At 34.4% G+C, this 23,489-nt stretch overlaps 1 protein-coding gene across 1 annotated transcript in view; it reads left to right on the forward strand.

Annotated features, from left to right (window-relative positions):
- The window catches only part of AP4E1 (adaptor related protein complex 4 subunit epsilon 1), a 97,515-nt gene that overhangs the window by 51,606 nt on the left and 22,420 nt on the right, over nucleotides 1-23,489 (forward strand). The window contains exons 14-15 of the mRNA XM_051980649.1: nucleotides 1,257-1,559; nucleotides 3,007-3,121. Of these exons, the coding sequence (XP_051836609.1) occupies nucleotides 1,257-1,559; nucleotides 3,007-3,121 (418 nt within the window). The remainder of the gene's footprint in view (nucleotides 1-1,256; nucleotides 1,560-3,006; nucleotides 3,122-23,489) is intronic.

Raw genomic sequence — 23,489 nt, forward strand, 5'->3', positions numbered from 1 at the left:
AGTGGTAATAGTTTCAATCTCATCCTCTGAAAATTGTCTGTTCATATCCTTTGACCATTTATCAATTGGAGAATGGCTTGATTTCTTATAAATTTGAGTCAGTTCTCTATATATTTTGGAAATGAGGCCTTTATCAGAACCTTTAACTGTGAAAATGTTTTCCCAGTTTGTTGCTTCCCTTCTAATCTTGTTTGCATTAGTTTTATTTGTACAAAGGCTTTTTAATTTGATGTAATCGAAATTTTCTATTCTGTGATCAGTAATGGTCTCTAGTTCATCTTTGGTCACAAATTTCTTTCTCCTCCACAAGTCTGAGAGATAAACTATTCTATGTTCCTCTAATTTATTTATAATCTCGTTCTTTATGCCTAGGTCATAGACCCATTTTGATCTTATCTTGGTATATGGTGTTAAGTGTGGGTCCATGCCTAATTTCTGCCATACTAATTTCCAATTATCCCAGCAGTTTTTATCAAATAATGAATTCTTTTCCCAGAAGTTAGGGGCTTTGGGTTTGTCAAACACTAGATTGCTATAATTGACTATTCTGTCTTGTGAGCCTAGCCTTTTCCACTGATCCACTAATCTATTTCTTAGCCAATACCAAATGGTTTTGGTGACTGCTGCTTTATAATATAATTTTAGATCAGGTACAGCTAGGCCACCTTCATTTGATTTTTTTTTCATTAGTTCCCTTGAGATTCTCGACTTTTTATTGTTCCATATGAATTTTGTTGTTATTTTTTCTAGATCAATATTTTTATTATTGTATAAATTATTCTGGTTCTACTTACCTCGGTATCAGTATCAGTTCATGCAAGTGTTTTTCAGTTTTTTTCTTCCTGAAACTGTATAATTCCATCACATCCATATACTGTAACTTGTTTATCTATTCTTCAATTGATAGCCTCTATTTTATTTCCAGTTCTTTGCTACCACAAAAAAGAAATATGCTGATAAAATCAGTAACCAGAACTGATTAGTTTGGAAAGAACAATCTTTTAATGATGTGCTACCAGCACATTTAAATAGTACATAATGTCTAAAAGTTTTCAATACTCAATTCCATTCTTTGGTACATTTCCACATTAAACTGTGCCAGTAGAACCAATTTTAAGAGTGCCTTCATTATTAGAGAGTGTCTAATATAGATAAAATCAATTGTAAGGAAAGGTGTATTGTTTAGATTTTCCCAGAATAATTTGCTGAATGACTTGATATATGTTTGCAATCATTTCTTTGTTTACTACTCACAGGTATTGGGAGAATATTCCTATCTTTTAGATAAGGGAACCCCAGAGATCATTATAACAAAGCTCTACAGGTTGCTTATGAATAAATCCACCACTTCAGAAACAAAAGCCTGGATTATGGCTGCAGTGACTAAATTGACATCCCAGACACACTCTTCTAAAACTGTTGAGAAACTAATTCAGGAATTCAGTGTATCCCTGGACACTTGTATGAGACAACATGCTTTTGAATTAAAACACTTGCAGGAGAATGTGGAACTTATGAAGAGCTTACTTCCAGTTGATAAAAGTTGTGAAGACTTAGTGGTAAGACATTTATACTCTTTTAAAACTACACTATTTTAAAATAGGACAAGGTATTTCTCAAGTTTTAGTCAAGTTGTCTTTACCATATAAAATAAAGTATTTGGGAAATTGGGGGATATAACATTAATAGATCACAACTAATGAGGTACAGAACATACTGGAAAACAAACAAGAACCCTATTCAATTCATTATCAAGATAATTGTTGTAGGGAGATCAGAAAAGATTAAATGTTCAAGATTATATTTCTTGATTATCTACTAACACATTCCATGTATTTACTTGCTCTGTTGAGATATTCTCTGAACCAGGTATTCCCCTTTAAATTCTCTTTTCAAAGTGAGCCATATTTCCTTATTTTAGTCTGAATCCAAAAATTTTCAGAGAAGTCAGGTTTCTATGAATTAAACTGATTAAAAGATTTGGAAGAAGAAAATAAAGAATTAGAGAATCCATTTTGGCTTCATTTTTCATTCATTGTTTCAATGAACTCATACAGCATTGATAACTAATACTGAAAGGTATTTTGCAGGGTACAAAGGAAGTATTAGACTCAGTTCTTCTGTCCCATCAGCTTGACCCATGGTATAGTGGGAAAAACTCTAGATTTGGAATCAGAAACCTATAGTTCAGATCTGAACTCAGGCTCCTGCTACTACTTTGATTTGGGGTAGTTCATTTAATTCCTCTGGACCTTAATTCTCTTATCTATAATCTGAAAGAAGGAACTAGCTAATCCCTGTGGTCACTTCCATTTCTGAATCTCATCACTTTAAGTTAAAAAATTAAGTATAAAGAGGTTAAATATAAGTGATTTGGGGATTATCTAATTTTAGATGATTTGATGCTATTGTATTAATATATTAATTTGGGTCTGAGGTAAGGCAAACTGGCTACTTAGATAATCCTCTGTTACATGTTTCTTTCTCCCTTGTCTCTCTTTCCTCTCACTTTTTTTTTCATTATTTCTAATTCCTTTTCTTTTCTCCAGCTTTTTTCTTTTTCTTTTCCCTTCTAATCTACTTTTTTTTTAAACAACTAGAATTAGAAGTGAAAACTTTTTGAATTCAAATAGCATAATTAAAGTGATGCCACTTTAAATGTTCCACTGTAAACAGTTCTGTTTTTTTTCCCATTGAATTTGCTGAGATTGTCAAATTTAGGGCATTGTATTAATTACTATTTTCTTTAACTAGATTTCATTAGAGGTCAGTAATTTGGACAGTTGTTTTGGAATTTAGATTTTTGTTCATTTCACTTTAATTTTAAAAATGAGGAGAATTTGAATGTCATTCATATGGATTTTATGTGAGTATCATTTTATTAATATCAAAAGACCTTTTTTTTGTTGCTGTATCAAATTAAATTATTTAAGTTAAAGGGTAGGATTCCCTGCTTGCTTATGTTTTTAAAGAGAATTCCCCAATTTTATTCTCCTTTTAATATAGGTAGATGCTTCTTTGTCTTTCTTGGATGGTTTTGTTGCTGAAGGACTGGATCAAGGAGCAGCACCATATAAACCTCACCATCAGCGACAAGAAGAAAAACTTTCTCAGGGAAAAGGTTTGTATAGAACCAGACCTTTGGTTTACACACTTTTCATTTGGACAGTACCTTTAATCATGTTATTAAGCAATTGCAAAAATTTAATATTTTCATCCCACTTCAAGCTTCCTCTATGTATTGCATTTTCTAATCAAATAGCTAGAAATAAAACATGTCTCAGAAGTGGATGCATCATAGGGCCACATGTATAGAGCAGAGTACAGATAATTATTGATATAGCATGTATCTCATGGAGTAAGGGAGAAAAATGTGATATGATTATATTAGTCAAATATCATAGCATATATAATAGTTGACAAATAGCTCCTGTATCAAGGGGCTTGGTATATTGTGGTTTCATAAGAAATGATACAGAGATGGTCCTGATGACCCTTCAGATAAGGGAGTTGAATTACCATACTATTTAATTAAGTTCAATTTACCTGTTTGTATTTCAATGTTGTGATGATCATTCATGAAACACCAACTTTCTGCTCTGTGTTAAGCACTTATAAAAGAGGCAAAAAACAGTTCCTGTTCTCAAGGAATATTCTGTTGAAAATTCTCATAAGTTCCTCTTTTTGATCTAGGAAAGGGATATGTAAGTCATTGCAGATTGGTCCTTGAACATAGCTGCCTTGTGAAAATTATTCTTTGAAATATTGTAACCCTAAAAATCAGAGAAATTCTAGATGTCATCAAAAAGGTTTTGGAAGCAAAATATAAAATGTACTTTTGATTACTGCATTTTAGGAAAAGAATAGTGGAATTGGTGAAAGATCCAGAAAAGAACACTGAATTGGTCAAAGGATAAAGGAACTGCTGTATGTGGACTTAGAAAAAAGTAGAAGGACTTTTCAGTCAGGAAAGAAAAAAAACTCAGAGGGAATTTGGTTACAGAATCCTGAAGGCCACATGTAGAAAAATACAATAGCTTTTTAATCCAATCAAAACCCAAGCAGTAACATTGTTAACCCTAGAACTAAGAATTACCACCACAACATTGAAAAGACAAACAGGTAAATTGAAGACTTGAAGATAATACAAGAATTACATCACACTTCATTATATCCCCCATTATATCTAAAACATCTAGGAAAGAAAGCAGTGCTGAGTAAATTTTGTTAGATAAAACCTGTTGAATGAAACAGAATACTAAGTAGATGGGTCTGTTCATATGAATTATTGAGAGAAGGATTCTGTTCTTGGTGGCTAACAATGTGAAAACTTTAGACCCAAATTCTTGGACTGAGTGGAGGAAGGCTTTATACATTTCTTGCAAGAAGCAGGTACTATATTCCTTTGAGAGGGCACAAACACAGTTTACAGAAGCCAGAAACAGTAATTATATTCCACAATTTTACCCTGTCTCCTCATCCCCTCCTCAGAGTTTCAGTTGGAGGAGACCCTTCCAAAATCTGGTATTTCATTACACTACCATTGTATACATTCTTTAATTTGCTTCCATGTTTTTCCCCTCCTCTTGCCACATCATTTTATGTTAAAAAATGGTGGATGTCTCCTCCTTAAGAGAGAAGTAAATATACATGACTGGTTGTTAAGTATGCTCAATTAAATTTTAGCTGGCCTGGGGCATAAACCCATGTCATTTGCACTCAAAGAACGTCTGCAGCTACTTCTGTTCCCTTAAGACATTCTTTAATTCTCTTCAGCCAGGATGCACTGACCCAGGATATAAATGTGACTTATAGCACATTCTTTTCTACCATGACAATGCAGAGGGAGACTCTGAGACCCTGAAACTTTTCAACTGTGGAAACAAAACCTTACAGTTTTACTTCTTACATTGGTTAGTGCCATATTTCTTGTGATTGCTTTCAAAGAGACCATTAAGTTGAATGAACTGAGTCTGACCCAGTAAAGCAGCTTTTATTTCCTTTTACTTGAAGAAATTTAGGGCCAAGAATTTATGACTTTTCCAAAGTCTGATTTTCTGAGTCAAAATAGAGCTAGCTAATAAAGCCAAGATTAAAACTCAGGTCTTCTGACTTATAGGCCAATATTTTTCCTCTAGAGAATGAATGATTACTCAGATTCAGTTTATGTGAATAACAATTTATGTGAGCAGCTATTTGAGTTTGAAATTAAAGTATAAAAATAACTACTACCAAAACTACTCAGAGATGTTTCATTTGCTTAGTCACTGATTGTCAAAATCCCAAATTTGACTACTGAAATTTTTAGAATATATCTTACCTTTTCTAAAAATGCATTTGTTTTGATGCACAATAGTAGCCAACTGTTCTCATACAAGTAGCTATAGATGGAAAGCTGTGGGTTAAGGGGCTGCTAAGAATCCTAGCATTTGTACCTTTTTGTTTTGTGAGCATGTAGATTGCCTCTGAATTACAACATTAAAATACAGGATAGTTCTAGGAGTCCAAATCAAATTAATTTCTTGACCAATCCTGAGGGAATTCATATTTTAGATATTGTCACTGTAGATTACTTAATACACAGAAATGTTTAAAAATTTTAAAGAACTTGTTAAGTTTAACTACCAATCAATTGCAACCCCTATATGACATTTTAAGGGGAGACACTGCGTTAAATTCACCACGCCAGCTTACAAAAGAAGCTCAAGAAGCTTTGAGAGAAGTTGAACTGGCTTTATCCAATGTGGTTGAAAGAGTAACTCAAAAACCCTTGGAAATATCAGTTTTTGCTACGAAAGAGGCGCCCACAGCAGTCCTTCATTAAGGAGACAGTGTGATCGAGAGGGTGAACCTCCTGGCACAACCAGAACAAAGCCTTACTCTTTACCCAGTGCTTGTGGCTAGAATTTTATTAAAGGCCATTAAGTGAGCAGTACAATTATCTGGGACAAGACCTGACAAGATATACACCTTTTATACTAATGTATAAATTAATGTATGCTGTGAGACCATCCCAGAGTGGCAAATTTTATTGGCCACAGCTCCAAATTTTGCCCTGTTCGGGCACCAAAATGTGGTGATTTTCTTCTTTTAAAATAATATAATAATGGTTCTCTCTGGGGGAGGTTTTCTGGAGGCAGCCTTAGTTGCAGTTGAAAATAATAATCACCTCAAAACTCAGCCAGCTGGTAAAAATGCAAACGTTTATTTTCTCCTTCCAAAATAGCCCAGTTAGTTGAGTCCTATCTCTCTGCTTGATTCTAAGAGCTCTTGCAGCTTTGTCCTTTGCTTCTACCTCTGTTTTCTTCAGCCTCCAGAGCCAGTACCAAGTTGAATCTGTCTTGCCTCTGAGAGAGGGCTTCTGGCTCTCAATCTCCCAGAGCACTCCTCTCTGACACCAGTCAATGATCCGAAGTAAAACTCCTCAGTCAGAGAGGGCTTCCGGCTGAACTCACTTGACGCTCCCTTCTCAATCTAAATTCAGCTCTACTCCCTTGACTGGGCTCACTGAAGCTCTATTTATGCTCCTTCAAGAGAGAGGGATTGTGGGATGTGAGAGAGAGGGATTATGAGTTTCTCCCCAGAGTGCTCTCTGGCTCTAAGAGCTTCAAGGGAGGTGTGAATTCGGATATCTCATACTAAACCCTGAAATCTCCCAAAATTGTGAACTCCAATGAGTAAAGGTGTGAACACAAGCATTGTATCAATTACATTGAGTTAACACTAGGATTCTTACATCTCCCTTGAGTTATCACCTTGTTTCAAGTTGAGTTAACACTAAGATTCCAACAAGAACTCTTTTGAAATGTTTTATTTTTAAAAATTACATTTGTATTTTCAGTTTTTGATGAAATATTAAGATTGATTATAGTCTCCTTATATGTCATTCCATCTATTTTGTCTCCTTTGACATTGTTTGCTGTGTGGACTTTATGTAACCTTTGATCTTATTGGTTCTTATTGATCTTTTTGGCTCTGTCTTATTTACCTTTTTTTCCTTTCCTATTGCTTCCATTCATTCTCTGATTACCCTGGTCAGGGGCCTTCAGTTAATTAATTATAAAGTGAAGGGTTTGAAGTATTTGACATCCAAGGTATCTTCATCACTAAAGCTCTTTGATATCCATGATATCAGACACAGCCTTTGTCTCTCCCTTCCACTTTTTTATTGCCCATCTACTGACTGTGATATTAACCCATAATCACATTTGTTACCCTCTACTTCATGCTGGCATGCAGAAATATTGTAACTACTTCTAAAAAAAAAGTTAAACAAGCTGATGTCGCTTAGTATCAATTTATATTTCTGTTCCTTGTGCTTCATTGACACATTTACCCACAATCTGCATGCATCCTGACATATTAGCTAGCTCTTCATCGCCCCTTTAATTTACTTTTTTATCATTTGTGAAGAGCTGCTCTGTTGTGCTGGTTAAATTCAATTCTCCAGGCTTGAGCAGGTCCTTTTTCTTGGCCCTCTTCCAGACTTCCTTCAGATGCCATTTCTTATCTCTTCCTATTATTCTCCAGCCTTCCTGATTTATTACCATTTTCCTTCTCCATAGGATGAGTATTTTCAACTCATAGGATTATGTGATCTTTCCTTTTTTTATCCTATTCTTTCCTAATCTTGATCTGGTTTTTAGCCTCTTTTTTTCTTTTGTCTCATACCCTATTGCTTTTAAGCATGGTCCAGATCATAAATAGTAATCTACAAGAATGAGAAATGAAGAGAGGGGATAGGGGGGAGGGCAGGAGAGAGCGCGCTTTATTGTCTGCTGTTTGTCAGGTACTATGCTGAATACCTTTTCTAAATATTATTTCATTTGATCCTTACAACAATCCTGTGAGGTAAGTGCTATTTGTTCTTTCTTTCTTTCTTTTTTTGGTGGAAGCTGAGGCAGTTTTCAAATGACTTATTGAAGTTCACACAGGTAGTAAATGTCTGATCCTAAATCCAAACTCTGGGCTTCCTGACTTTAGGCTCAGTGCTATAGCCACTGAGCCCTCTTATCCCCTAAAGGGAGAAAGTATGCTTCTATTTTATAGGATTAGAAAATGAATTAGATACATTCTTTGATTGTTTCAACTTCAAAGATTTCACAATTCATTTGAGGCTCCTAAACAGTACAGGAGCATTAAAAATATCTTGGTTAGTTAGTTAACTCTCACTAAAAATGATATTCTTTTGTGTGAATGAAAATTGTTTGACTGTCTGAGGAATTAAAGTCATGCAACCCTCCCTGCATAGAAGAAAGACTTGATGAAAGATATTGAAGTATAGCTTCACTTATATAAAGCACTTATATAGTGCCTTAAGTTTACAAAGTGTTTTATGAATATTATCTCATTTGATCTTTACAACAGTCCTCTAAGGTAAGTGCTATTATTAGCCCTGATTTACAAACTAGGAAACTGTGGCAAATTAAGCTATTAAGTGCCTCTGTCTGAATTTAAATGTCAGTCTTCCTGATTCAAAGACCAGCATTCTATCTACTGTACTACCTGTTTATTTAATAAAGAGCTATAGCAAAACAGTGCAGGCTCAGTGGGAAGAGATCAGCATAAATTGTTTTCTTCACAATTTCCAACATGAAACATTTAAAAAACATTTCATGAAATATGAAACTTAGAATATTTTTGGTAGAAAATAAGTTAATAAGTTTTTTATGCTTTTATATTTTTTTCTTAAATGTATTTATTTAAAACAAATGCAAAATAAGAAACAAAATAGAAAAAGATAGAAAAAGAAAAAAAATTGTCGTGCCCAGAAGAGCACAAGAAAGGATTTAAAACATGCAACAATAAATTTCCATTTCAAGAAAGTATATATTAAAATAGAAGACATCCATAATTGTCTATCACTTCTTTGCTTGCTTGTAGATTTTCCTTTGTTCTCTGCTCTGTACTCTTTACTTCATTCTTTTTTTTCTTTTCATACTCCCTTCCCCCTCTGCATTTTTCCCAAACAGGCTACAGTTAAGTGTGGATATATTTATGCATACAAACATATATACACTGTATATATATACATATACACATACATCTAAAATAATATAAATATGGCTGACATATAAAGTACATTTTAAAATCTTTTTTTAAGTTCGACTTTTGTCTGAGATCAGTAATTACTACCCTACTTTTTTTCCTTAATACATTCTATTTCTGATCATTGTTACTGTTTGTATATTTTTTTCTTTCCTATACTAAACTCTTCTACTTTTACCTATTGACTTGCCTTGCTATTATTTAACTTCCCCACCCTGCCTTCCCATATCTTTTCCTCCCACTCTTTACCTTCTTTATCTCATTCTCATTAATCTATATACCTTATTCTACTCCTATTAATCTGTATACTCTTCTCTACTTCACCTTTTCCTTCTCTCTTTATCCCTTTCCCATTAATTTATACATCTTTTTATGCCTTGTCTAATCCTATTTCTTCCCCCTCTTATTTTTTTGCATGTTTTGGAGGGTGTTGTATCCTTTTGGATGTGTCTGGACTGTTCCCTCTTTAACCCATTCTCAGTGTGAGTGGCGTTTCAGAACTACCAGCCATCATCTCCCATCTAATTCCTTTGTGTTGGTTATTGTTAGAAACCTCATTCATATAGCATAATTATTGTTTTTATCTTTTCTACATAGTTTTCCTTTTTAGAATCACATCATACTGAGCCCTCCTACCACAATCTTTCTTTTGGACTACTATTACTGATACCAATCTGTTGAGGTTGGGAAGGGGGACCCCAAAGTTTGGGTCCCAGACTGGTGTCATGAGGTATCTCAAATGAATTTATAGGCTTGAACCCATCTCCTAGTCAAGGGGAAAAGCTTTATTGCCTGTTACAAAGTGGACTTGAATTCTAAGGGAAACCAGTAGAGAAATAAAGCAAGGAGATACTTTTATCTAGCTTTCAGTCATTGATATGTTAATTCTATAGTTCATAGATAGGAAGGAGTGGTCTCTGGAAGGAGTGATTCTCAGTTGACCAGATTATCACTGACCAGATTGAGGAGTGGTCTTATTCACTATTTTCTCAGAAGTTTGTAGAAGTTTCCTGAGGCCAGAAGCTATCTGACTAAGGAGTAGTCAGAATCAGACAGATTGGGAGTTTCCTGAGGCAGACTCCAAAGCTAGAAGATTTAGGACTACTGATTTATTATTAGAACAAAAATCCCTTAAGGTCAGGGGACCACAAAATCATATTATTTCAAGTATATGTATAAAATATAAGCAGTTTGTCCTTATCAATTTCCTTGAAATTAGTCTTTGATACTGACTCTTACATGTTAAATTTTCTATTGAGTTCCATTCAGTTTGAGACAAAATCCTGAAAATGTGACAGTTCATTGAATGTTCATTTTTTTTTAATTCAATAATTTATCTAATTTGGCTGAATGTAGTGTTTTCCTGGTTCTCTTGATTATTGATATATAGCATTTCAGAATCTGTGATCTTTTATTTTAGGTGCTATAGGTTCTATTCAATTTTTAATTGTAGCTTCAAAATATTTGAATTAAGGGTTTTTTTTTTTGTTTGTTTATTTGTTTGTTTCTTATAAGTTTTCTCTTTGATCCAAGGATTTCCTGTATGTTTTCTTTGTGGAATCATTTTGGTGATCAGTGAATTTTTCTATTTCTGCTTCCCCCTCTTGTTCTATTACTTCAAGCCAATTTCCTTTAATTATTTTTTTGTATTATTGTGCCAAAGTTCTATTTTTGGTCAGTTTTCAATTTTTCTTATGTTTTCTTTTCTTGATCTACAAACAGTAACAATGATCAGAAGTAGAATGTATTAAGGAAAAAAAGTAGGGTAGTAATTACTGATCTCAGACAAAAGTCGAACTTAAAAAACCCAGCAGCCCAGGTTTGTACTCACGTCCTCCTGACTCTAGGGCCAGTGCTCTATCTCCACTGTACCATCTAACTGTTCCTCACATGTACTATGAATCCTGTTTATCTCTGATTGCTGTCATAGCAGCTATTCATAACTTCCTTGCTATTCAAGTTCCGAACTGCAAAGGAACTAAACAAAACTCTTTTTGTTTTTTGGGTTTATCATTTCTTAGCAGAAAGGGAGTATGTTTTTTTAATCTTTCATCTAGAATTATCATTATGTTTTATATTTGACGTGAATTCTGAATTCTGTAGCCTTTTAGTGCTCTCACTTACATTATTATAATCAATGTGTAAATTGTCTTTTGGTTCTGCTTTCCTTACTCTTTAGCAATTCATCCTTATCATTTTTTTTTGAATTTTTCATTTTCATCCTTTCTTATTATATAGTAACTTTCTATTATGATTATATACAATATTTTGGTCAGCCATTCATTATTCCTATAAATACATAACAACAAATTTTTAGTTCTGTCAATTGAACTTGGGTTCTTTATTTTTAATCTCTTTGAATTATGAACATGATAGTATAATTCAGCTGCCTGAGCTCTTGGTCTCATTCATACCCTTTTCTTCTGGAATCTTACTACCTTCATACTTATTTTTTTTTTAATTTAATTTTATTTAATAATAACTTTGTATTGACAGAATCCATGTCAGGATAATTTTTACACAGCATTATCCCTTGCAATCACTTATGTTTCGTTTTTTCCCCTCTCTCCCTCCTCCCCCCCCCCCAAGATGGCAAGCAGACCTATATATGTTAAATATGTTGCAGTATATCCTAGATACAATACATATTTGCAGAACCGAACAGTTCTCCTGTTGCACAGGGAGAATTGGATTCAGAAGGTAAAAATAACTCAGGAAGAAAATAAAAAATGCAAATAGTTCACATTCATTTCCCAGTATTCCTTCTTTGGGTGTAGCTGTTTCTGTCCATCATTTATCCAATGAAACTCAGTTAAGTCTCTTTGTCAGAGAAATCCACTTCCATCAGAATACATCCTCATACAATATCGTTGTCGAAGTGTATAATGATCTCCTGGTTCTGCTCATCTCACTTAGCATCAGTCCATGTAGGTCTCTCCAAGCCTCTCTGTATTCATCCTGCTGGTCATTCCTTACAGAGCAATAATATTCCATAACATTCATATACCACAATTTACCCAGCCATTCTCCAATTGATGGGCATCCATTCATTTTCCAGTTTCTAGCCACTACAAACAGGGCTGCTACAAACATTTTGGCACATACAGGTCCCTTTCCCTTTTTTAGTATCTCTTTGGGGTATAAGCCCAATAGAAACACTGCTGGATCAAAGGGTATGCACAGTTTGATAACTTTTTGGGCATAATTCCAGATTGCTCTCCAGAATGGCTGGATTCGTTCACAACTCCACCAACAATGCATCAGTGTCCCCGTTTTCCCGCATCCCCTCCAACATTCATCATTATTTTTTCTTGTCATCTTAGCCAATCTGACAGGTGTACTACCTTCATACTTAACACTTTTCGTATATCTTTAAAATCTTCCTTTCTCTTACTGGCTTGCTTACTTATTGCAGACACACTTGAATCTCCCCTTTTCTTCAAAAAGCAAAACAGAAACCCTTTTCTTGACCCTGTTTATTCCTTAATTTGTTTTTCTATAGTCTTCCTCTTTGCAGCTGCACACATCTTTAAAATCTCATCTTCTTTTAGAACTTTTCCTACTTCCTATAGACATACTTGAATCTCTCTTGTCCTAAAAACAAAAACTTGACTCTGCCTAGCTCTCACTCTGTTGTCCTATAATCTTTCTCTTTCTTGGTAACCTTCTAGAAAGATAAATCTGAACTGATTGCTTCTTTCTCACTGCCCATTTTCCCTTCAGCTCCCTGTAATCTGGCTTCTATTTCTGCCACTCTGAGGACATTGCTTTCTCCAAAATTACTAATGACATCTTAATTGTCATGTCCAATGACCTTTTCTCACTGCACATCATCCTTGACTTTTCTGCATTGTTTGACATTGTTGACACTTCCCCTTTCCTCCTGTCTTTTAAAGATAGTTTCTCCTTGACTTTAATTCTTTCTCCATATTCTCCTTCTATCCACCTCACTATCTTTTTATCCTTCTTTGTTAGGTCTTTTCCTTTCTCTTTCTTTTGAAGTGTGAGTATTCCCCAGCGCTCTATGCATTAGGATCTTTCTCTTCTCTAAATATACTCATTTTCTTTACATTTTTTGCAAATCTCATTTATTCCCATTGCTTTGATTATCACTTTTGTACAGATTTATGTATCCAGGTTCAATTTCTTTCTTCAGCCTCAGTATGAAACATTTCTAAGTGTTTGTGGGACAGTTCCACCTAAATGTCCTGGTGGAACTTTAAACTCAGTTTGTATAACATTGAATTAATTAATTCCTTTCCAAAACTGCTCCTCTTTCTACTTTTCCTATTTTTGTTAATGGGGCCACAAATCTTATGTTCACTTAGGTTTGAAACCATGGAATTTGACATTTTTCCTCTTTACCATTCTTCACATAACATCATTTAAGCTTTGTTCTCATTACTCCAGTGTTTCTTGAACCAATGTTCTCCTATTTTCTTCTACTGTTATCTAGTTTGGGCTATCAACTCTTGACTGACATTATTGTAATAGGCTCACAACTGTTTCCTTATCCCCAGTCTTTCCCTCCTCTTTCATATAATTGTCAAAATAATCTTACTAATGCAGAGGTCTGAAGAGATGGTCAGGGGAAGGAAGGGAAGGGAATAAGTATTATATATTGTTTACTGTATGTTGGGCACAAGCTAAGAACTTTATAATTATATTTAAGATCCTCACAACAGTCCTGTAGGTAGGTGCTATTATTATCCTCATTTTACAATTGAAGAAACTGAGGCAGATAGCGGTTAAGTGACTTGCCCAAGAACACACAATTAAAAATTGGAAGTATTTGGACCCAGATCTTCCTGATTCCAGATGGAGTATTTTATTCTCTGTGCCACCTAATGGCCTCTAGCTGTCATGTGTGATTGATAATTCTCTGTAGAAAACCTTTAATGGTCTTTAATTCCCCATGGAATTAAATTCATATGTCTTAATCTGTAATTTGAGACCCTTGGTAGTCTGGTGCCAACTTACTTCTGTAATCTCTTCTTATTTTTATCCCCTTCCTATACTTGGTTTCCAGCTGAACTGGACTATAAGCTGTTTCTTGCTTTTGTCTTTCATTCTTCTGCATTCCTGCAGCCTTCTCTTCCTCCCCCACATACCGACATTATACTCAGTCTAGTTTTCTTGTTGAAATCCTTTTCTTCCTTTGTGGATCATCTTAGATACTACTTCTTCCATGAAGTCTTCCTTGATCCTCTTAGCTGAAAGTGATTTTAGCTCTGCAGGTTTCTCATAGTACTTTGTCTAGACCTTTCCATTGTTCTTACATGTTCCATTTTGGATTATACTTATTTATATACATGACTTATCCTTCCTTTGAAATAAAAGGATCTTTGAAGACATAGATTGTTTGTTTTTCATCATGTAACCATAAACCTTAGCACCATTGCCTTAGAGATATTAAACATTTAATATTTTACGTTTTTATGATTACATTGATATCGGATACTCCTTTCATAGCTCACAATCCATTCATCCTTTGCATCCCATGTTTCCCATAAACCCTTAATATAGGATCCATCTCTCCAGTGCATTAGAGGTTGTCATCTCTATAAATTTTTTAACTTTCCATGGGAACTAGTATATCCTTTTGACTTATCACTTGTTCTTGGTATATAAACAACCCACCTCCTTTCTGACCTTATATTTCCTGAATTTTATCTTTTACTTTGCTTTTGAGGCAAAAACTGTTTTTCTTCTATGCTATAGCCTGCTTATGCCCAACATGTTATTTCTTTAGTCATTTATAATTTAATTCTTTGGTGATTGTGGTTTTCCAAGTTCATGCTCATACAGCATCACATGTTCTTTTGGTGATTTTTTTTAAAAAGATGGATTTTTGTATCAGGGAGCTACTTGAAATTGTTGAAAATGGTATGTATTTCACCATAGGCACATAAAATCATTCTCTTTCCTTTTCCTTAATTCTTATTGTGCATTTGCAGTGACTGTTGAAGATGTGTGCTGATGGCTGCTCATCCAACTGTATGTTAATAGGAATGCTTCATCTGTTTTGTTTTACCTGTGTGGATGTTAGGCTAGTCTCTTGAGTGCTTATGAAGCTTATTTTGAAATATCATAAGGCTTATTGCAATCAGTATGGTATCATTTGAAAAAGGGGTATATAGAGAGGACCTCACTATTTTATAGGGAATTTCTCTTTGACTTAAGCTTTGTAGATTATTTCTGTGAAGGTGATAGGCCTTCAAATATGCCTACATGATTTATGTTTTACTTGATGTTGATAATTAGAGTATCTGTGGTTATAGCTAGACATCCTACATCCTACGCTGTTCAGCACTTTCTTAGTGATTTTGATGAAAGCACAGATACATGCTTATCAGAATTGCAGATGTCACAAAGCTGGGAGGAATAACTAATGCGTTGGATAAGGGAGTTGAGATCATAAAAAATTTCTTTTGGTAAAAAGATTGTACCATATCTAATAAGTTGGGTTTTAATAGGAATAAACGTAAGGCTCTTCACTTGGGGCTAAAAAAAAATCAGCTTCATCATTTATTAAGATAATTTCAATGAACAAGATCTGGAGGTTTCAGTGCACAGGCAGCCCTATCACTTTGTCCAACAGTGTTTCATGGCAGTCAGAAAAGCTTATGTGATTTTATGCTACAAAAGGTAAGAAAAGCCTTTCTGCTGTTTTCTGCCACAATCAGACTATTCTCTTGAGTTTTGGGCATTTCCTTCTTTTCATATATCCTTCAGCGTAATCTTGGATATTATTGAGCATCTCCTGGTCCTGCTCATTTCACTTAGCATCAGTTCATGGTAGGTCTCTCCAGGCCTCTCTGAAATCATCCTGCTGGTTGTTTCTTACAGATGTAAAAGCTTTTTCTTGCCTCTTTTATGACAGATAAGTTACACCACTGTACTTCTCCCTTTTCTTTTCTCTCAGTACATTCCTCTCTTAATTTTTATTTGTGCAAAAACTTTTTAATTTGATATAATCAAAACTATCCATTTTATATTTCATAATATAAAATGTTCTTCTTTGGCCATAAATTCTTCCCTTCTCCACAGATCTGAGAAGTAGACTATCCCTTGTTCTCCTAGTTTGCTTATAGTCTCACTATGTCTAAATCATGCACCCATTTTGACCTTACCTTAGTATAGTGTAAGATGTTGCTCATTGTCTACTTTCTATCATATGATTTTCTAGTTTTCCTAGCAAATTTCATCAAATAGTGAATTCTTATCTCAGAAGCTAAAGGCTTTAGGTTTTTTAAACAGTTATTTTACTATATTCATTGATTATTGTGTCTTGTGAACTCAACTTGTTTCACTGATCCACCACTTTATTTTTTAGCCAGTACCAACTGGTTTTGATGACCGCTGCTTTATAATATAGTTTTAGGTTTGGTAAGACTAGGCTACTTTGCTTTGCATTTTCCCCCCATTAATTTGCTTGGTATTCTTCACCTTTTCTTCTTCAGATGAATTTTGTTATTATTTTTTCTAGCTCTATAAAATAATTTTTGGTAATTTGATGGGCATGGCACTGAATATGAAGTTTAAGTAGAATTGTCATTTTTATTGTATTAGCTTGGCCTATCTACAAGGATTTGACATTTTTCCAGTTGTTTAGATCTAACTTTATTTGTGTGAAAAGCGTTTTGTAATTTTGTTCATATAATTCCTGGCTTTGTCTTAGCAGGTAGACTCTCAAATATTTTATATTATCTACAGTTATTTTAAATGGGATTTCTCTTTCTAGCTCTTGCTGCTGAGCTTTGTTGTAACATATAGAAATGCTGATTATTTACGTGGAATTATTTTATATCCTATAACTTTGCTAAAGTTTGCTAAAACTAAAGGTTGATTGTTTCTAGTAATTTTTAGTTTATTCTCTAGGAATTCTCTAACTGTTCTATCATAATATCTGCAAAGAGTGATAATTTTGTTCCCTCATTACCTACTCTCATTCCTTCAATTTCTTTTTCTTCTCTTTTTACTGAAGCTAACATATCCAGTACAATATTGAATAATAGTGCTGATAATGGGAAACCTTGTTTCAGCCCTGATCTCATTAGGACTGTTAGCTTATCCTCATTACATATAATATTTGCTGATGATTTTAGATAGATTTACTTATCATTTTAAGAAAAACTCCACTTATTCCTATGCTCTATGGTGTTTTTATTATGAACGGGTGTTGTACTTTATCAAGTGTTTTTTCTGCATCTATTGAGATAATCATATGACTTCTCTTAGGTTTGTTATTAATAGGGTCAAGTGTGCTGATAGTTTTCTTGATATCTTACCAGCCCTGCATTCTTGGTATACTTGCTTAGTGTATTATTCTGGTGATAAATTGTTGTAATCTTTTTACTAATATTTTATTTAAGATTGTAGCACCAATATTCATTGGGGAAATTGGTATGTAATTTTCTTTTTCTGTTTTGGTCCTTCCTGGTTTAAGCATCATGTATAATGTATGTATCATGTATGACAGTATTATCTGTCATGAAAGGAATTTGGCAGGACTTGTTTTTTCCCTTATTTTTCCAAATAGTTTATATAGTATTGGAATTAATTGTTCTATAAATGTTTGGTAGAATTCACATAAATCCATCTGGCCTTGGAGATTTTTTTCTTAGAAAGTTCATTGATGGCTTATTCAATTTCTTTTTCTAAAATGAAACTATTTAAGTATTATATTTCCTTATTTGTTAATCTGAGAAATCTTTATTTTTATAAATATTTATCCATTTCATTTAAGTTGTCAGATTTATTGGCATACAGTTGCATAAAAAAGCTCCTAATTAATTTAGGAGTTTTAATTTCCTCTTCATTGGTGGTAAGTTTACCCTTTTCATTTTTGATACAGGTAATTTGGTTTTCCTCTTTCTTTTTTCTAGTCAAATTAGCCAAAGGTTTGTCTGTTTTGTTGTTTTTTTTTTCCCCCATAAAAACCAACTCTTAGTTTTATTTATGAATTCAATAGTTTTCTTTCTCTGGCATTAATCTCTCCTTTGATTTTCAGAATGTCTAATTAGGTATTTAATTGGGCGGTTTTAAATTTTTTTTTTTTTTTTTAGCTTTTTTAGTTTCATGCCCATTTCATTGATCTTTTCCTTTTCTATTTTATTCATGTAAGCATCTAGAAATAGAAAATTTCCTGTAAGAACTGCTTTAGCTATATCCCATAAGTTTTGCTATATTATCTTATTAATGTCTGTAGTGTTCTTTTTGGTTTTCTGGAGGTCTTAGGGGCAGCCTTCTTTTTAGTAGAGTAATCACCATGAGAATAGCCAGGTGTTAAAGTCTAAAAGTCTTTATTGTGTCCTTCACCTGGTGCTCAGCTAGCTTTCTTGTAGCCTTCAGAGGGGACTTGGTTTCAGTGGAGAAAATGCAGGAGGACAGGCCGGCCACCACAATGAATCAATCTCTCTCTCTCTCTCTCTCTCTCTCTCTCTCTCTCTCTCTCTCTCTCTCTCTCCTTGGCTCTGAGAGCTTGAGCTCCCACCTCCAGTCCACTTGTCTTCTCTGGCTCTGCCTCTGAGCCTCTCGGTCCCCCAGGAGAGCTACCAAGAGCCTGACTGAAAATGAAATTAATGTGGTCCAGTCCTTGCTGGCTGTTATATACTCCACTATCATAGGTGTGAATCCTGTGGAACTATATTAAGTACTAAGTACATGTACTGAACTAGAGAACTATTAGTCACCATGCTAAACTAGATAACCATTGTCTCATCAATTCCACTGACTTAACACCTTGTAAGAATCCTTGTTTCAGGGTTCTGGCCCATAACAAATGCCATTCTGTTGGATGAAATTATTGATTATTTCTATGACTTATTTTTTTAACCCACTCATTCTTGAGGATTAGATTTAGTTTCCAATTAATTTTTGCTCTGTTTTTTCTTGCCCTTTTGTGGTATCATGGTCTGAAAAAGATGCATTTACTGTTTTTATCTTTCAGCTTTTGACTGTGAGGTTTTTATGCTTTAATATAGTCAGTGTTTGTGTAGGTGCCTGAGAAAGAGGCATCTTTTCTGTCCCCATTCAGTTTTCTCCAAAGGTCTATCCTATTTAATTTTTCTAAAATTCTGTTCACCTCCTTAACTTCTTTCTTGCTTATTTTGTGGTTAGATTTATCTAGTTTTGTTAGAGGTTAAGATACCCCACTAATACAGTTTTGCTGTCTATTTCTTCTTACTACTTACTTAATTTCCCCTCTAAGAATTTTGATGCTATATCACTTGGTGCATATATGTTTAGTATTGATTTTACTTCATTATCTGTGGTACCCTTTAGTAATACATAGTTAGTTTCCTTACTTATCTCTTTTTATTAGATCTGTTTTTGCTTTTACTTAGCCTGAGATCAGGAGCACTGTTCCAGCTTTTTTTTTTTCTTCAGCTGAAGCATAATATATTCTGCTCCAGTTTTTTTTTTTTTACTGTTACTCTCTATGTATCTCTCTCCTTTAAATGTATTTTTGGCAAGCAACATATTATGGGATACTGGCTTTATTCTCCACTTTGATTTTATGTCAGAGTTCATTTCATTCACGTTAACAATTAAGATTACTAATTCTGTATTTGCTGCCATCCTATTTTCCCCAATGTTATATTTTTTTCTCTCCTTTCATCTCTCCCTCCTTACAAGTGTTTTGCTTCTGACCACCCTCTCCCTTTTGTCAGCCCCCTCCTTTTCTTCTCCCTTTTCTTGTTCTACTTCTGTTCTCCCTTTTATTAGTCTCTCTATTTTCCCCTATTACTTCCCCATAGGGTGAACCAAATTTATCAAATTTAGTATATATAATATTCCCTCTTTGAGTCAAATCTGATAAGATTGAGGTTCAAATAATGCTCTTCCCCTTCTCTTCTTTCCCTCTGCTGTTGGTCTTTTGTGATTCTTAGTGTGACATAATTTACCCTATTTTACCTCTCCTTTTCTCTTCTCCCAGTACAACCCTTTTCCCACCCCAATTTCTTTTTTTTTTTTTATATCATCACAATAAATCGATTAAAATCAACTTATACCTGTACCCTCTGGCTTAGTGTACCCTTTCTGACTGACCTGACAAAGATACAATTCTCAGGAGTTACAAGTATCATCTTCCCATGTAGGTAGGTAAACATTTTAACCTTTTAAAAACATGTGTTTTTTTTTCTCTTTGCGGTTTACTATTTTATGCTTCTTTTGAGTCTTGTATTTGAAGATTAGATTTTCTGTTCAGCTCTGGTTTTTCCATCAAAAATTATTGAAAATCCCCTATTTCATTGAATGTCCATCTTTTTCCCTGAAAGATATTAATTTTATTGGATAATTGATTTTTGGTTATAGTCTAGCTCCTTTACCTTCTGAAATGTCATATTACAGGCCCTCCAGAGTATTTAATGTAGAAGCTGCTAGGTTTTGAGTAATGCAGATTGTGTTTTTTCTATATCTTTCTGGCTGCTTACTATATTTTCTCCTTCATCTGATAATTTTGGAATTTCTTTTTCAGGAGGCGATCAGTAGATTCTTTCAATGACTATTTTATTCTCTGTTTCTAGCATATCAGGGCAGTTTTCCTTGATGATTTCTTTTTATTTCCTCCTTGATGCTTTCTTGAAAGATGTTCTCCAGGCTCTTATTTTCATCATGCCTTTTAGGTACTCCAATAATTTTTAGGTTGTCTCTCTTGGATTCATTTTATAACTCAATTGTTTTTCCAATGAGATATTTTTACATTTTCTCCAATTTTTTTCCTTTTAAAATTTTTATTTGGCTGATTCTTGATATCTCATTGAATCATTCACTTCTAGTTGTCCAATTCTAAGTTTTAGTAAATTGTTTTCTTCATTTAGCTTTTTTAACTTCCTTTTGCATTGGGCCAATTATACTTTTAAAGAAATTGTTTTGTTCGATGGATTTTTTTTCTATTTTGCCAGTTCTATTTTTTAAGGAGTTGTTTTCTTCATCAATTTCTATTCTTTCTTTTCCAAGCTGTTTGTTTGTCCCCCAAAATTTTCATAATTCTCCTTCATATATTTCATTTCTTTTCTCTATTTTTCTTCTTTCTCTTCTTTAATATCCTTTTTGAGCTCTTCCAAAAGAGCTTTTTGAGCTTGAAAGTAGTTCATATCCCCTTTTGAGGCTTCACTTACAGGCAGTTTGTCATTGCTGTGTTCTTCTAGGTTTGTGTTTTGATCTTCCCTGTCTCCATAGTAGTTCTCTATGGTCAGGTATTTTTTTGCTTTTTTGCTTATTTTAAAAAATTTATCTGGAGCACCTAGGTGGTGCAGTGGTTAGAGCACTAACCCTGAAGTCAGGAGGACCTGAGTTCAAATCTGGCCTCAGACACTTAACACTTCCTAGCTATGTGACCCTAGGCAAGTCACTTAACCCTAATTGTCTCAGCCAAAAAAAAAATAAAAGGTTTATCTCTGCTCCTAGAGCAATGTGGGAGATTTTTTCAAGCTTCTTGTGTAGGATGACAAGGGCTTCTCAATGACTGCATTGGGGCCAGTGGTGCTGCAGTTTTTCTCACTGCACTGAATGGGCCTGCCCAAGTCCCACCTCTCATACTGGATTTCAGGGGCTCACAATTTGCCTTGGAGGTCTTGCAGCTGGTCTGCTGATCCACTAACCTTCTGAACCAGGACAGAGTAACTGATGCTTCTGTACTTTGGTTAAGAGACTCCTGCTAGATTCCCCATGCTGGGCCTCCCCATGTTGAGCCTGTGCTAGGCCATGTTCTCTCTTGTCTAATTGAATGAGACCTTTTTAAAACTCTTTCCCAGATATTTTAATCTAGAAAAATTATTATACAAAATTATTATATATATGTTTATGTGTTTTGTCGCTCCAGAATCTGTTGAGAGACTTGTTCTAGCATTGATTCTGAGGGAAGCCTGAGACAGCTCAGGCAATGTCCTGTCTACTCTCTACCATCTTGGCTCTGCCTCCTCCTCCCCATTCTGTCTTTCTGTGTGTTCTGATGCTCTAAAGTGTGTTGTCATTGTTTAAAGGAATTTTTAGAGGTTTGGGGGAGAGCTTGGGCAAGTCCCTGCCTTTATTCCACCATCTTGGCTCTACCTCCCCAAATGACTTTTCTTAAAAGTCTTCATGTTATCCAAATTGTGAAGTAATTATAGACCCATTGTACTTCAGGATCTTTACAGTAGTAATATTCAATATTTTTAGGATTTTCTAGAATTCTTTCTAAAAATTATACCCTTTTACCATATAAATTAAGCTAACTATGCTTTCATTCAAATCATTGAGAAGCCACTTTATGTATATACCCTAGATATGAAAAGAACCTTTGTCTTCAATCTTGTCATGAACTAAATAGACCAAAAGGACGTTAAAAGTGGCTTTTCAAAGTCTTTGATTCAGTTCAGTTGGGTTTGGCTGTTTCAGAGCACAAGGAATCAGAGATAATGACATTTGCATTTTGTTCTGGGATAATAAGGGACTTCTAGGTTGAAGTCCTTTTTGTAGGTAGGAGGCATACGACTCATTCTGGTAAATATTTGTCACAATGATTTTCTTAGCAGAAATAGATTCATCTCCACAAATCTTGAACATTGTTATGTAAATGCATAATATTGACAAGAGAACCAATTTTTTTCATTCTCTGGTACCTTTTTTAAAAAATAACTTTAGTAGGGGATGCTACAAAGGATTCTTACTTGTATTTTAGGTTCACTGCAAATATTTGATACTTTTAGTTCATTATACCTTCATGTGTGTGTATGTGTGTGTGAGAGAGAGAGAAAGAGAGAGAGAGAAAGAGAGAGAGAGAGAGAGAGAGAGAGAGAGAGAGTGTGTGTGTGTGTGTGTGTGTGTGTGTGTGTGTGTGTGTGTGTGTTCTTCCACTAACCTAAATTTCTTGTATAACATTTATGGTATGGTTTTTGAAATGAGAACAGGGATTGAAGTATTAAGAGGACTCTGTGGAACTGAAGCCTTAAGCTATTCAGACTGAGCATTTGGTTACTTCTGAGACCCCCATCTCATATCTTTCACTTTTTTTAAAGGATGATTTACAGATGTATCAAAGTGATATCTTTACCTAGTGTTTCTTGAGAGAAAGCTTATTCTAAAAGGAAAAATTCTTTGTTAATAGTATATGTTTTAAAAGTAAAATTTTACTAATGCTGAACAGATTATAAAATAACTTGTAAGTACTGAATTGGATGGAACCTCACAGATTCCAGTCAGTCCAAATCATATTTGAATAGAAATTCCTTCTGTAATATACCAATCTAGTCTTTGCTGAAAGAACTTCACTGAAGGAAGAGTAGCTCACTATCTCTTGAGACAGTACATCTCACTTTTGGAGGGTCTTAGTCATTCAGAAGTTTTTTCTTACATCAATTCTAACTTTGCCTCTTTGTAATATCAACGTATTGCATCCAGTTCTGGCCTTTGGGGATAAGCTGATTGTCTAATACCTCTTTAAAGTAACAATC

Source organism: Antechinus flavipes, chromosome 2, assembly GCF_016432865.1.
Source record: "Antechinus flavipes isolate AdamAnt ecotype Samford, QLD, Australia chromosome 2, AdamAnt_v2, whole genome shotgun sequence".
In the NCBI taxonomy this organism is placed as follows: domain Eukaryota; kingdom Metazoa; phylum Chordata; class Mammalia; order Dasyuromorphia; family Dasyuridae; genus Antechinus; species Antechinus flavipes.